Source organism: Pygocentrus nattereri, chromosome 28, assembly GCF_015220715.1.
Source record: "Pygocentrus nattereri isolate fPygNat1 chromosome 28, fPygNat1.pri, whole genome shotgun sequence".
NCBI lineage: Eukaryota > Metazoa > Chordata > Actinopteri > Characiformes > Serrasalmidae > Pygocentrus > Pygocentrus nattereri.
The window spans coordinates 848,374-864,899 of NC_051238.1; the positions used below are offsets into that span (position 1 = coordinate 848,374).

A 16,526-nucleotide genomic window follows, 5' to 3' on the forward strand; every position below is an offset into this window, starting at 1 on the left:
TGGTCGGTTGGTAGGAAACCGACACAACAGTTGATTGTCGACTTCAATCGAGTAAGTTAAGACTTCCTAACCGGAGATAAGACACTGTAAAATCAAATAAAATTCCTGGATTAACGTCAGATTTGCTTGTGTAATCTGAATTTGTGAAAAGTTTTATCTCGACCTGTCTGATCTCAACTAAACACAAAAAGATAGGAAGCTTCGGTAACACGGCCTCTGACTGACGCAACATCGCGGCCTAGACTGGCTGCTTGGCTGCCTGGACTGGTTGTGTTCAGCTGCAGGAAAGTGCTCCCACTGTTTTTGGCCTTCCAGGCTCTCCAGGAGCGAGTGATGACCAGTTTGAAGGAGAGCTGTGCTGGATATTCTATATGGCTTACACTGTTCTTTTTGCACAGCTTGTTATTGCACTAACTGCTATTTGTTATTGCCTGGTTGTTTCAGCTTTGTGAATAAACATAACCACATTTAATGAATTAATGTCTTCATTTCCTGAATCCTCTTCCCTCCATTCTTTCTTCTAACCCATGAACACATTTCACGCAGTGCATGACCTCCGTCTCGTACATTCTGCTTTCACTTCCTGCCCTCCACCTGGTTTTTGCAAGTCACATGACTACAAACAACCTATTGCTCTGTACCACAGAAAGTCATACTGTATTGATGCTAAAGCTAAAACAGCTAATAATAGACACTTCCTTTCAGGTTTTAGTGACAGTTCGGCAAAATCCATTTAAAGAGTTCCCCCCCATTCATTTACACCTGTGACAGGCATATGCAGATATTAGTGCTGTCATTGTAAACACATTAATAACATGAAATTTATTGAAGCCATACATTTTTCAATGTCCTTAACACATTTTCCTAGTTTGACCCTTCAAACCATCTGTAGCTCCAGGCTGAAGCCCAGCTGTTGCACTCTCCCTGTTGAAAAACCAGCACAGACCAGTATAAATTCTATGCTGGTATTATGTTGTTTATGCTGGTCTGGTGCTGGTTTAGCTGGTCATGATGGTCGACCAGCATATCAGCATCCAAAACACAACATGCACTACATTTCCAAAAGTTTTCACTCACTCATCCAAATCACTGGATTCAGGTGTTCCATTCACTTCCATGGCCACAGGTGTATAAAGCCGAGCCCCTAGGCCTGCAGACTGCTTCTCCAGACATTAGTGAAAGAATGGGTCGCTCTCAGGAGCTCAGTGAATTCCAGCGTGGTGCCGTGATCGGACGCCACCTGTGCAGCAAGTCCAGTCGTGAAATTTCCTCACTACTAAATATTCCACAGTCCACTGTCAGTGGGATTATAACAAAGTGGAAGCGATTGGGAACGACAGCAACTTAGCCACGAAGTGGTGTGCCTTCCTGTTGCAACATGACTGCACACCAGTGCACAAAGCAGGTCCATAAAGACGTGGATGAGCCAGTTTGGTGTGGAAGAACTTGACTGGCCTGCACAGAGTCCTGACCTCAACCCCATAGAACACCTTTAGGATGAATTAGAGTGGAGACTGTGAGCCAGGCCTTCTTGTCCAACATCAGTGTCTGACCTCACAGATGCGCTTCTGGAAGAACGGTCAGAAATTCCCATAAACACTCCTAACCCTTGTGGAAAGCCTTCCCAGAAGAGTTGAAGCTGTTATAGCTGCAAAGGGTGGGCCGAGATCATATTAAACCCTATGGATTAAGAATGGGATCTCACTCAAGTTCATATGCGTGTGAAGCCAGACAACTGAATACTTTTGGCTATATAGTGAACACTGGATTTTCTAGCAGGGATTCCCAAATGTACTCGATCATCCAACACTAATGTAGCATTAGACAGTTAGCATGGTGCACTCCCTTAAAAGCTTGTGGAGCCGCTCAGTGATCTATAACAGAGTTGACTGTGTGGTTTCTGACACTGTCAACTATAAACAACTATAAACTATATTCAGTACGAATGAAAAAACACTAATAATGAAAAAACAGATACACAAACTAGATCTGAGATTTTTTCTCTTGCTAAGAGATCATTTTTTGCAGCATCAGTGTCAAAAAACAGATCCTTTTCACAAAAAACAGAAGTGTGTAAGCTATGGGTAAAATAAGTTCCGCTCTGACCTTATGGACAGTTACTGACCTCAGAAAGCGTTCGTATCACTTCAGCTTACCACCGAAAGGTGAATCACTTTACCTTTCTCAGATTTCAATTTTGAGTTAGGAACCTTTGGAGAACCAAAGACTAAACAGAGGACATAAACGTTTTGTGGCAGAATTTCTCCACAGCTTTCAGAGCAGAGTAACGTCAGCAAACTAACAGAGCGATAAATCAATGGAGATGAAAATAACATTAGCCCTGTTAGCTGGAGATGCTGAAACAGCTCGCTAAAAATAGACTAATTAAAGCGGCAAAACTCAACACACACACCCACACCAGCAGGGGGTTCATCAGGGTCCATAGCACCACTGCAGATGTCTCCACAGACACTGGTGTGAAGCCCAATCCCACATCCCCATCCTGATCTTACTACTCCTGGTTTCCCATCACGGTATTCACACTGTTAGTGGACCAATCATACATATTACAGCCGCCAATCAACAATTCTGGGAGAAGCCTCAAAAGGCAGAGGTGCATCTGCTTGTGCCGGACTTGAAAACTTCAATATATTCGTAAACAAACGCAACCAACTAGCTCACATCTGAGTTAAAGCAGTGACACGTTTCACAGTTAACAGTACCGGCGTACATGATAATTGTAATGCTGAACAAGCACAGAAAGACGCTTGCAGATCTTAAAAACGAAAACTGGTTTAATGAGAGAACACTTGGGAGAAAGGATAGAGTCCAGTAGCAAATCCAAAATCAGAATCCAAAGACAGGCAAAAAGTAAAAAAAAAAAAAACAGAAAATAAATAAACACAAGCAACCAGAGCAAAGGGGCAAATCCAAAAGAGGAAAAGTCGAGAAACAGGCAATGGGTTCAGTATACTAGTCATGGGTTCAGTACACTAGTCATGGGTTCAGTACATTAGTCATGGGTTCAGTACACTGGTCATGTGTTCAGTACACTAGTCATGGGGTCTGTACACTAGTCATGTGTTCAGTAAACTGGTCATGGGTTCAGTACACTAGTCATGGGTTCAGTACACTAGTCATGGGTTCAGTATACTAGTCATGGGTTTAGTACACTAGTCATGGGTTCAGTACACTAGTCATGGGTTCAGTATACTAGTCATGGGTTCAGTACACTAGTCATGGGTTCAGTACACTAGTCATGGGTTCAGTATACTAGTCATGGGTTCAGTACATTAGTCATGGGTTCAGTACACTGGTCATGTGTTCAGTACACTGGTCATGTGTTCAGTACACTAGTCATGGGGTCTGTACACTAGTCATGTGTTCAGTAAACTGGTCATGGGTTCAGTACACTAGTCATGGGTTCAGTACACTAGTCATGGGTTCAGTATACTAGTCATGGGTTCAGTACACTAGTCATGGGTTCAGAATACTAGTCATGGGTTCAGTACACTAGTCATGGGTTCAGTACACTAGTCATGGGTTCAGTACATTAGTCATGGGTTCAGTACACTGGTCATGTGTTCAGTACACTAGTCATGGGGTCTGTACACTAGTCATGTGTTCAGTAAACTGGTCATGGGTTCAGTACACTAGTCATGGGTTCAGTATACTAGTCATGGGTTTAGTACCCTAGTCATGGGTTCAGTACACTAGTCATGGGTTCAGTACACTAGTCATGGGTTCAGTACACTAGTCATGGGTTCAGAATACTAGTCATGGGTTCAGTACCCTAGTCATGGGTTCAGTATACTAGTCTTGGGTACAGTATACTAGTCATGGGTTCAGTACACTAGTCATGGGTTCAGAATACTAGTCATGGGTTCAGTACACTAGTCATGGGTTCAGAATACTAGTCATGGGTTCAGTACCCTAGTCATGGGTTCAGTATACTAGTCTTGGGTACAGTATACTAGTCATGGGTTCAGTACACTAGTCATGGGTTCAGTACACTAGTCATGGGTTCAGTAGACTAGTCATGAAATCAGCAGAGAGACGCTCAGTAAACCAGTAGAGTGGCAACACCTTGCAATGAGGAGAACAAACCAGGATCCTTTTACAGTCTGAAGCAAACGAACACGGGTGTGTTGCGTTAGTAATCAGGTGACTGCGAACTGGACAGAGGCCGGTGATTGGCGGAAGGGGTGACATCATGATGATAGGAATTCTGGGAAATGGAGTCCTGGAGCATAAGGCAAGAGAGGAGAACCTGGAAGCGTGACAATAATGAAAATGTGCTATCTTGCTAACTCTGGCTAAGGGTCCTTGGGAAGTGAAATCAGGACGGGGGTGTGAGATCGAGCTTCACGTCAGCTCCAGTGAACGAACATCAGCTCCCCACTGAGCGCTCACTCTGTGAGGTACTGACAGCTTACGAGGAAGAAAACAGAAACTGTTCCACTGAAAGCGGCTGCAGCAGCAACTTTACAGCACAAACTGCACGGCAGTCAGCAACACTGAGATGCAGACACAAGGTTTTCTCTTCCGTATCACACAGATTATTCCTAACAAATCTAGTAGAGATTACTGAACACACGCTTTGAGGTGACTGTGTGATTAGTTAGCACCATGTTGAATGGCTATTGCTAACTAGCTTGAGCCTTTTTAGCTACATTAGCCTTGTAGCGTCAATGCAGACTTCACACACTGCATGTCTTGGCTGGTCGACTACACTTGGGATGGGGGGGATTAGGTGAAGCTGAATTATTTGCTCAACTGTTCATTTAATGTAAACCTTACCGGACTGAGGATGCATCTCCATGGTAACCAGCCGGCGCTCAGAGTCAGGCAGAGACTGCAGTGAGAGAAAAGAGGGAATCGGACCTGATTCAGCGTCTATACTGACACAGAGAATGAAGTGAAGTTCCTGAACACACACCAGCAGCAGGTGGAGGAGGTTGGTGTGATGCAATTTCTCCTCCGCCGTCCGAGGCTCCTTCAGCTGCATCTCATCCTTCAGCTTCTCTCTCTGCAGGAGCTGCTTTATATACGCCTGCAACGCACATATTAGTGGAGTCAAAGCAAACGTGACAATAATGGGGAAATTATTAACCTCATATATTTAAACATCCTTAATGTATTTTCCTAGTTTGACCCATCAAACACGGTGTTTCTAATAAACTGGACAGTTATTGGAAGTACAAGGTGTGTGTTTCTAATAAAGTGGCCAGTTAGTGGAGATACAATGTGTGTGTTTCTAATAAAGTGGCCAGTTAGAGGAAGCAAAAGGTAGGTGTTTCTAATAAAGTAGCCAGTTAGTGGAGGTACAACGTGTGTGTTTCTAATAAAGTGGCCAGTTAGTGGAGGTAAAATGTGTGTGTTTCTAATAAAGTGGCCAGTTAGTGGAGGTAAAATGTGTGTGTTTCTAATAAAGTGGCCAGTTAGTGGAGGTAAAATGTGTGTGTTTCTAATAAAGTGGCCAGTGAGTGGACGCAAAAGGTAGGTGTTTCTAATAAAGTGGCCAGCTAGCAGAGATGCAATGTGTGTGTTTCTAAAATCGTATCCAGTGAGTGGCTGTAGATGGTAAATCAGCTCGGTGCTGATGCTGTGTGTCTGTTTATTTTCAACACTCAGCTTCACGTTCTTCAGAGTATTTTGTTGGTATGAAAAGCAGGTGTGCTGTAAACAGGTGTGTTATGATACCAGCAGATTCTCCTGCAGTTTCCCCCACAGCTGCTCTGTGACAGGAGGATTCTGGGTAATCTGGCGGATCAGCAATGTATCTGGACACCGTAGAACCGGCGCTGCTGGAACCAGCCAGGGTTTCTCTCTCTTCTCAACCTCCAAACCTCGCATCAGAGTGGCTCCAAATGGAGGACCTGCAGTCTTCCTCTATACGCATAAAATAAGCACATCATTGACATGCTGAGGATTTTTATTTGCTAATATCTCCCATTCTAGAGTATAACAGTGTTTATTGAGGATGTTTATGGACTAATATCTCCTATTCTAGTGTATAACAGTGTTCATTGAGGATGTTTATGGACTAATATCTCCTATTCTAGTGTATAACAGTGTTCACTGAGGATGTTTATGGACTAATATCTCCTATTCTAGTGTATAACAGTGTTCATTGAGGATGTTTATGGACTAATATCTCCTATTCTAGTGTATAACAGTGTTCATTGATGATGTTTATGGACTAATATCTCCTATTCTAGTGTATAACAGTGTTCATTGATGATGTTTATGGACTAATATCTCCTATTCTAGTGTATAACAGTGTTCATTGAGGATGTTTATGGACTAATATCTCCTATTCTAGTGTATAACAGTGTTCATTGAGGATGTTTATGGACTAATATCTCCTATTCTAGTATATAACAGTGTTTATTGAGGATGTTTATGGACTAATATCTCCTATTCTAGTGTATAACAGTGTTCATTGAGGATGTTTATGGACTAATATCTCCTATTCTAGTGTATAACAGTGTTCATTGAGGATGTTTATGGACTAATATCTCCTTTTCTAGTGTATAACAGTGTTCATTGAGGATGTTTATGGACTAATATCTCCTATTCTAGTGTATAACAGTGTTCATTGAGGATGTTTATGGACTAATATCTCCTATTCTAGTGTATAACAATGTTCATTGAGGATGTTTATGGACTAATATCTCCTATTCTACTGTATAACAGTTTTCATTGAGGATGTTTATGGACTAATATCTCCTATTCTAGTGTATAACAGTGTTTATTGAGGATGTTTATGGACTAATATCTCCTATTCTAGTGTATAACAGTGTTCATTGAGGATGTTTATGGACTAATATCTCCTATTCTAGTGTATAACAGTGTTTATTGAGGATGTTTATGGACTAATATCTCCTATTCTAGTGTATAACAGTGTTTATTGAGGATGTTTATGGACTAATATCTCCTATTCTAGTGTATAACAGTGTTCATTGAGGATGTTTAAGGACTAATATCTCCTTTTCTAGTGTATAACAGTGTTCATTGAGGATGTTTATGGACTAATATCTCCTATTCTAGTGTATAACAGTGTTTATTGAGGATGTTTATGAACTAATATCTCCTATTCTAGTGCATAACAGTGTTTATTGAGGATGTTTATGAACTAATATCTCCTATTCTAGTGCATAACAGTGTTTATTGAGGATGTTTATGAACTAATATCTCCTATTCTAGTGTATAACAGTGTTTACTGAAGATGTTTATGGACTAATACCTCCTCTATAGTGCATAGGAGTGTTTACTGAGGTTGTTTACAGACTGATATCTAATATTCTGGCGTATGAAAATGTTTATTGAGTTACAGTATCTCAGGTTGTACTGAATCTGAGAATATAGTTGATGTTACTTGATGCCAAAATTACATGACTATGCAAAAACACAAGGACAGGCAAAAGCCTAGGCTGTAATGAAAAGCTGAAAAGTTTCTACCTCAGAGGCGGGGAAGTTGTCCCACGGCCGGTTTTTGAGGTTGGCAGGAATGATGTCAGGCTGTTTTTTGGGTAAGAGCCAGCGGGAGTGGACATGTTCAGAGAATGGCTTCAGGATCGTGATTCCGAACACTTCTGCAGGAGGAAAAAAGCACAAACCAGTTCTTCCCTGGAGGAGGACAGTCATGCAGTCATGATTATGATTATACTTTATTACATAGCTTCTCTGTGTATAAAGACCAAAAGGATTCTGCGACCATGTTCTGACCGTGTGAGTGAGGAAGAGGTTCTTTAATCACAGCAACTGAAGGATCAGAATAAGCTTCATTCAGAATCTCCTCTGCAGCCTCAGCACAGAGAAACTCCACAGCAGAACCGTCAGAATATGACACGAACAGCCTGCAGTACACAGTATTACAAACATACAACCCTCAGCACAAAGCAAGGACTGAACTGCTGTAGCTGAATGGTGGAGCTAAACTGCTGGAGCTGAATGGTGGGGCTAAACTGCTGTAGGCTGAATGGTGGGGCTAAACTGCTGGAGCTGAATGGTGGGGCTAAACTGCTGGAGCTGAATGGTGGGGCTAAACTGCTGGAGCTGAATGGTGGGGCTAAACTGCTGGAGCTGAATGGTGGGGCTAAACTGCTGGAGCTGAATGGTGGGACTAAACTGCTGGAGCTGAATGGTGGAGCTAAACTGCTGGAGCTGAATGGTGGGGCTAAACTACTGTAGGCTGAATGGTGGGGCTAAACTGCTGGAGCTGAATGGTGGGGCTAAACTGCTGGAGCTGAATGGTGGGGCTAAACTGCTGGAGCTGAATGGTGGGACTAAACTGCTGGAGCTGAATGGTGGGGCTAAACTGCTGGAGCTGAATGGTGGGGCTAAACTGCTGGAGCTGAATGGTGGGGCTAAACTGCTGGAGCTGAATGGTGGGGCTAAACTGCTGGAGCTGAATGGTGGGGCTAAACTGCTGGAGCTGAATGGTGGGGCTAAACTGCTGGAGCTGAATGGTGGGACTAAACTGCTGGAGCTGAATGGTGGGGCTAAACTGCTGGAGCTGAATGGTGGGGCTAAACTGCTGTAGCTGAATGGGTGGGGCTAAACTGCTGTAGCTGAATGGTGGGGCTAAACTGCTGGAGCTGAATGGTGGAGCTAAACTGCTGTAGCTGAATGGTGGAGCTAAACTGCTGCAGCTGAATGGTGGAGCTACACTGCTGGAGCTGAATGGTGGAGCTAAACTGCTGTAGCGGAATGGGTGGGGCTAAACTGCTGTAGCTGAATGGTGGAGCTAAACTGCTGTAGCTGAATGGGTGGGGCTAAACTGCTGGAGCTGAATGGTGGGGCTAAACTGCTGTAGCTGAATGGTGGGGCTAAACTGCTGTAGCTGAATGGTGGAGCTAAACTGCTGTAGCTGAATGGTTGAGCTAAACTGCTGTAGCTGAATGGTTGAGCTAAACTGCTGTAGCTGAATGGGTGGGGCTAAACTGCTGGAGCTGAATGGTGGGGCTAAACTGCTGTAGCTGAATGGTGGGGCTAAACTGCTGTAGCTGAATGGTGGGGCTAAACTGCTGTAGCTGAATGGTGGGGCTAAACTGCTTTAGCTGAATGGTGGAGCTAAACTGCTGTAGCTGAATGGTTGAGCTAAACTGCTGTAGCTGAATGGTGGGGCTAAACAGCTTTAGCTGAATGGTGGAGCTAAACTGCTGTAGCTGAATGGTTGAGCTAAACTGCTGTAGCTGAATGGTGGAGCTAAACTGCTGTAGCTGAATGGTGGGGCTAAACTGCTGTAGCTGAATGGTGGAGCTAAACTGCTGTAGCTGAATGGTTGAGCTAAACTGCTGTAGCTGAATGGGTGGGGCTAAATTGCTATAGCTGAATGGTGGGGCTAAACTGCTGTAGCTGAATGGTGGAGCTAAACTGCTGTAGCTGAATGGGTGGGGCTAAACTGCTGGAGCTGAATGGTGGAGCTAAACTGCTGTAGCTGAATGGGTGGGGCTAAACTGCTGGAGCTGAATGGTGGAGCTAAACTGCTGGAGCTGAATGGGTGGGGCTAAACTGCTGGAGCTGAATGGGTGGGGCTAAACTGCTGGAGCTGAATGGGTGGGGCTAAACTGATGTTTGCTGCTGTTTTCTCAGCCGTTTGCGCTGAAACAGTAAAGAAGCAGCAGGTAAATGTTTAAGTGACAGTCGTGGTTTAAGAAATGTGACTAACGTGGGATTTTTAGTTTTAAATGTACAGAAACTCGATTGTGCCTTAAACTCAACTCATTAAAAAGCTTCGCTTTTGAGAGACTTTTCTCCATCTGTCTTTGTTTATTTGTCGTATTTTGTTCTTTCGCTCTCTCGGTTTTGATTGGCTGTTGGAGGAGCCCGTTCAGATTGAGTTGTTGACTAGTTTATGTCAGAGTCAGGTAAAAAAAACAAGCATGTGATAAACTCTGACTGCTCTGAAACCTGAGCAGGATCCCCGGTCGGTTCTGCCACTCGCACACGACTCGGTTCTCTCTCCGACCGTCGACTGACCGACCCAAAAATCTGCAGAGCAGAGCCGCCCAGCTCAGACTCAGACTGACTATCAGGCTAAAAGTCATGGAGCGAAACCCAGCTTTAGTTTTGGACTTAAAACATGAACAACCAGCACGTGCAGCGTCAAACAACATCAGAGAACCTGCAGCCTCCCTGCTTTTATCACATGAGAACAGGCTTTTTAAACGAGTCTGTATTAGTGAACCATAGAGGAAAGCTGTCCAATCAGAACAGGGGTTACCGGGGTGGGTGAGTGTCGAAGCTGCTGCTGTGCTGAAGCTCAGTCAGCGTGTTTTGCTCTGAGACTCTAACAGAGGCCCGTCCGTCCGCAGTGACCTGTACATGGCAAAACATGGTCAAGTTAACGTAAAACGATAGTTAAGCGACGAGATAAGGCCGATTTATGCTTCTGTTTCAGATCAGTGCAGGGTGTGCACCACAGCCAATGCAAGCGACCTGTTAGGTGTAGTACCCGTCCTCGCCACCAGAGTACTCGTCACCTGAATACGAGCACACTCCCTAGTTGCACCCTGACCCCTCACCTGCAGCTCATTTCACCTGCCTATTTAAGGACCTTCAAGTCACTGGCTCAGTGTGAAATATTGCCAGTTTACCTGCATACCAAGCCTTGTTTCCTTGCTGTAGATGGTTTTGGATTGCCTTGACCCTTTTTCTCTGACTCTGCTTCTGGATCTCCCTTTGGTGCTTTTGCTGGTTTTTAACTTTTCTAGTGTTTTGACCTTTGGGCTGTTTTTTGACTCTGATTCTGGTTTTTGTGTTTTGGAGTAAACAGGATTCTAATCAGTCCCGAGAGTCTTCCTTACACAGCGTCTGCTGTTGCGCTTCTGCTTCACTCTGCAATCACACCAGCGCCCCCCGATTTCAGGACTGCACCTGTGAAAACCTTGAAAACAATAATAAAACTGGACTTTATTATAATTTGAGTGTAGGGAAGACACACGTGTGCTAGTTTTACAATGGAGGTAGTTTTTATACGTCTTTCAACATCTGTTTCAACATCAACGCTGTATTTTCATCACAAGGAGCCAAAAACAGCCGGCTGAGTCGCTCAAACACACGCAGGATGAGGCTCAGAAGGGACAAACCATCTCTAGCTCATTTGCATAACCTTGGTCCAGAACGGGAGAGCAGTGTTATAGCGCTGTGCTCTGTGTCAGGTAAACTAGCAAAAAAGAAGGCAGATCATTTTGCATGATGTCATCACTCTCGTCACACGTTCGCTGTGCAAACCTCTCCTGCGGGAACTGACCCTCCTGATGAACCTGTGTAGCTGTCGCTTCACCTGCTCTTCGCCTTTTCTGTACGTTAATATTTTATGCCAATGGTCACGTTTTACTCTATGTTCATTTTGCACTTGTTATTGTTTGCTATCCAGTGTGGATCAGAGCAGGACGGGTTCCTCTTCTCAGTCTCGGTTCCTCACAGGTGTTACAAACAATGGTGCATTGTGAAGTAAAATGATCTGAAATATAGTCAATAAATCTAATATTTCCCTGCTGAGATTATACTAAGCTTACTTTTAAGTTATTTAACTTATTTCTAAACTGGTTTTTGCTTGTTTCATCAAGTAAATACTTCTGCAAATAAGCTAAAGTATCTTAAAATAAGTGCACAAACATCTCAAAATAGATACACACTATATTTCCAAAAGTATTCATTCGTCTGGCTTCACACGCACATGAACTTGAGTGAGATCCCATTCTTAATCCACCGGGTTTAATGTGATGTCGGCCCACCCTTTGCAGCTATAACAGCTTCAACTCTTCTGGGAAGGCTTTCCACAAGGATTAGGTATATTTATGGGAATTTTTGACCGTTCTTCCAGAAGCACATTTGTGAGGTCAGACACTGATGCTGGACAAGAAGGCCTGGCTCACAGGCTCTGCTCTAATTCATCCCAAAGGTGTTCTATGGGGTTGAGGTGCAGGCCAGTCAAGTTCTTCCACACCAAACTGGCTCATCCACATCTTTATGGACCTGCTTTGTGCACTGGTGTGCAGTCACGTTGGAACAGGAAGGGGCCGTCCCCAAAAAGTTGGGAGCATGAAATTGTCCAAAATCTCTTGGTGCTGAAGCTTTAAGAGTTCCTTTCACTGGGAACCGAGAAGTGTGATTGGTCACTCCAGAGAACACGTCTCCACTGCTCTGGAGTCCAGTGCCCGTGCTTTACAACACTGATTCCACTAAATTTCCTTCGGGATCAATAAAGTATCTATCTATCTATCTATCTATCTATCTATCTATCTATCTATCTATCTATCTATCTATCTATCTATCTATCTGATTCTGTAGAAAGTTGGTGACCTCTGCGCGCTATGCGCCTCAGCATCTGCTGACCCCGCTCTGGCCGACCACTTCGTGGCTGAGTTGCTGTCATTCCCAATTGCTTCCATCCATTTTCTAAGCTGCTTCTCTTTCAGGGTCGTGGGGGGATGGGGGTGCTGGAGCCTATCCCTGTGGTCATTGGGCAGAAGGCAGGATACACCCTGGACAGGTCGCCAGTCCATCGCAGGGCAGACAGACAGACACAGACAGTCACTCACACATTCACACCCAGGGCCAATTTAGCCTGTACTAAGCCTGTACTGTGGTGGGAGGCTCGGTACACTCTTGTTAGCTGAGCCAGGCAGGCTACAGTTTAAAGCACTACAGAACAGGTTTGATCATTCCAGCTCCAATCGGCCCACTTTGCTCTCGCTCTTGTAAGTTTTATCATCTATTCTTGTGACAGCAGAGCTTGTCGCTGTGATGTGTGACTGCGTAGATTTGACACAGAAGCATAAACTGGCCTTTAGCCTTACAGTTAGTTTATAGTGAGCTTCCATTCCATCCACACACCAAACGCTCCTCAGCGATCGACTGCGTTTGGGCTGAAGGAGAATCTGGGGGGTTAGACATTTACTGAACTATCGCTTTAAATTCATCCCACAGAAATACAGCAACTAATAAGAGAACAGGTTCCTTAGAAAGTTCTCCTGTGTGAGACTTAGAGGCGTCTGACCTGGTAGAGGGTTCCGTCTGAGTCAGTGAACCGACAGAGAACATCTGCACTGTGACTCATCACATACTGACCAGGCTGGTCTCCTTCAGGTCCTGTTTCACATGGATCAGAGCTGTACACAGCAACACCGTCGCCAATGTGGAGAACACCTCCACTACAGGGACGAACCTGCAGCACAGAGAGGGGAGTGGGGGGGGGCATAGAGAGACAGAGAGAGGGGGGGGTGGGGGGGACAGAGAGACCATTCATCCAACCATCTTCTATCCACCCATCCATCCATCCATCTATGCATCCATCCATCTTTTCGTTCCTCCACTCCTCCTCTCCTCACCGTGTATGCTCCATGTGCGTTAGCGGTGATGACGGTTCCGTCTCCAAGGAGAACCTCACACTTTTTATTCTCGCAGTTTGACGTCACCGTCGCAGAGCCGCTTTTCTCCACCCTCACCAGCTTCTCCCTGCTGAGCTCACTGCTGCCCCCTACACCTGCGGGAGCCACATTACAGTCACTGAGGGACAGGGTCAGTCCAGTAGACCTCACACACTGACTCATTCAGATTCACGAACATGTCTTACAGCGATAGTTCAGCTAAAATGACATTTACTGTTTCCTTCGCTTATAAAGCCCAGACACACAGGACTGCAGCTCCACTTACAGCCACACGCTATTCAGACTGAGTTCAGTCTCTCTACGGCTGGTTCTGAGTGCTGGTGGCACCACAACATCAACAACATTAAACTAGCCTGTTTAAAGTGTCCAGAAGGTCTCTAGACTCCAGCTTTCCTTCTTGTTATTAGTGAGTCTGTGCTGCAGTAACAGCCTCTACTCTCCTGGAAATGCTTCTAGATGTTGAGCATTGCTGTGAGGATTTGATTGAGCATTAGTGAGGTCAGGTACTGATGTTTAGTGGTCAGTTCTGGGTCACTCCAATTCATCCCAAAGGTACTGGATGGAGCTCCATCACTCCAGAGAACACAGTTCCACTCACTCAAAGAACCCTTTTGTGGGATTTTGCAAGCACTGAAGAACGTTTGTGTTCTCCGGACCTGATCTGTGCTGTCGCGGTGGCTCCCTCTGCTGGTAGAAGGTGGTAATTCTTGTTCCGTCCGCATGTTCGACCACGGCTGCCCCGTCCTTCTCCAGCACTGACAGAACGCGGTCTTCCCTTGAGATCATAACCTGGAACAGCACAACAAGAACACTCAGAGAGCCTTTAAAGCCATTTCAGAGAAGCGGTTACAACGGCAACAGCACGGACCACAAACAAACACCGACTCATCCACCACACAGGATGTGACACAAGCTGCATAACGGCTTTGAACTGTCAGCCTCAGACAAGACCATGATCAATGAACTGCAGGCACTCTACAACATTTACTCTCCCAAATCTGGGAATATGAGACTCAGGATCTTGTCTTTGAAGTTATTTACTACTTTAAATCTTTGAATTCATGATATATTCTTAAATTGATCATCAATCAATCGATCAACCTTTATTTTCACTCAGAAACACATCGAGGGTGACCCTCCTTTTCAATACAGGTGAGTATTTACAACACTAAAGGGACTGAAAAAGAAATGAAAGTGGAATTTAATCAGATTAAACAAACTACATACACAAATCAGCAGAACAGTCAAAATACATGGCAAAGGAATTGCGAGAACAAAATAAAGACTTTAATTAAGAAGGCAAAATATAAAAAAATGAAACCAAGATAACAATAGAGTTAATAAGATTTCAATATAAAAGGATAAATAGGCAAACATAAATTTAAAATGGTCAATAAAACTGTTCCACAGTGTAATGGTTAGCACGCTGGACTTTGAATAAAGTGATCCGAGTTCAAATCTTGGTGGAACCTAATTTACTTTCTTGGCCAGTCATGGGCTGGAGGTTAGGGAACCCTGTGACCGGAAGGTCGCCGGTTCGATCACCAGAGCCGACAATACAGGACTGAGGTGTCCTTGAGCAAGACGCCTAACCCCCAACTGCTCCCCAGGTGCAGTAGATAGGGCTGCTCACTGCTCCCTAGTGTGTGTGTTCACTAGTGTGTATGTGGTGTTTCACTGCACGGATGGGTTAAATGTGGAGGTGAAACTTCCCCGTTGTGGGACTAATAAGAGTCACTTAATAATTAATAATAGAAGAATTATAAAAGGTAATAAAAATAAATAATTTAAAACAGTGCTAGAATTGAGATAAAATAAATAAAGTCATTGGATAAAAATTTCAATTAAAATAATAATAAAATAAATTATTTGCACTAAACTTGTTTTTTACAAGGCATTAAAAAAATAGAAAATAAATAAAGATTTTTATACAGTGTCACTGACCCAAACCAGCCGGTCGAGGCCCGGGTTAACAACGACCGCCTCCGGTGCTGTTGACCAGCAGGGTGCCGGTGGAAATTGGACTACTGTAGGTTGAAGACCATCAAAGAAGAGAGGAGGAAGGCGGGTTAGACGGCAGCGAGAGAGAAGGAAAGGCAGGAGTGTGGAGGTTAGAGTAGGGACTCTGAACATAGGGACAATGACTGGTAAAGGCAGAGAGCTTGCAGACATGATGGAGAGAAGGAAGGTAGATATTCTGTGTGTCCAGGAGACCAGATGGAAAAGAAGCAAGGCCAGGAACATTGGAGGTGGATTCAAACTGTTCTGTCATGGTGTAGAGAGGAAGAGAAATGGAGTAGGGATAATCCTAAAGGAACAGCTTGTGAAAAGTGTTCTGGATGTAAAGAGAGTGTCAGACAGGATCATGAGCCTGAAGTTGGAGGTTGATGGTGTAATTTTGAATGTGGTCAGTTCATATGCACCACAGGTTGGTTGTCAGTTAGAGGAGAAAGAGGAAGATGGATGAAGTGGTAGATGGTGTCCCTAGAGAGGAGAGATTGGTGATTGGTGCAGACTTCAATGGACATGTTGGTGAAGGGAACAGAGGGGATGAAGAGGTGCTGGGTATGTATGGTGTGAAAGGCAGAAATGCAGAAGGTCAGATGGTTGTAGATTTTGCAAAGAGAATGGAAATGGCTGTGGTGAACACATCAGAAGAGGGAAGAACACAGGGTGACATACAAGAGTGGAGGGAGGTGCACACAGGTGGATTATATCCTTAGCAGGAGATGCCACCTAAAGTAGATTGGAGACTGTAAAGTGGTGCCAGGGGAAAGTGTAGCAAGGCAGCATAGGGTGGTTGTCTGTAGAATGAGATTAGAAACAAAGAAGAGGAACAGATTGAAGACAGAGCCAAAGATTAGATGGTGGAAGCTGAAGGAGGAGGATGGTTGCAGGCAGTTCAGGGAAAAATTGCAACAGGCCCTTGGGGGCAGTGAGGATCTACCTGAGGATGGGATACTACAGCTAATGTGGTGAGAGAAACTGGCAAGAATGTATTGGGTGTTTCGTCTGGTCAGAGGAAAGAAGACAAGGAACGTTGGTGGTGGAATGAGGAAGTCGAGGAGAGTATTTAGAAGAAGAAGGCAGCTAAGAAAAAGTGGGATAACCAGAGAGATGAAG

At 44.3% G+C, this 16,526-nt stretch overlaps 1 protein-coding gene across 2 annotated transcripts in view; it reads right to left on the bottom strand.

The window, feature by feature from the left end:
- Nucleotides 1–16,526, bottom strand: part of spag17 (sperm associated antigen 17) — a 67,317-nt gene that overhangs the window by 8,305 nt on the left and 42,486 nt on the right. For both annotated transcript variants that reach the window (XM_037535611.1, XM_037535612.1), the window contains exons 28-36: nt 14,060–14,192; nt 13,344–13,498; nt 13,013–13,180; nt 10,232–10,326; nt 7,732–7,862; nt 7,465–7,598; nt 5,704–5,892; nt 4,940–5,053; nt 4,801–4,855 (exon numbers count right to left, since the gene is read on the bottom strand). In XM_037535611.1, the coding sequence (XP_037391508.1) occupies nt 4,801–4,855; nt 4,940–5,053; nt 5,704–5,892; nt 7,465–7,598; nt 7,732–7,862; nt 10,232–10,326; nt 13,013–13,180; nt 13,344–13,498; nt 14,060–14,192 (1,174 nt within the window). The remainder of the gene's footprint in view (nt 1–4,800; nt 4,856–4,939; nt 5,054–5,703; nt 5,893–7,464; nt 7,599–7,731; nt 7,863–10,231; nt 10,327–13,012; nt 13,181–13,343; nt 13,499–14,059; nt 14,193–16,526) is intronic.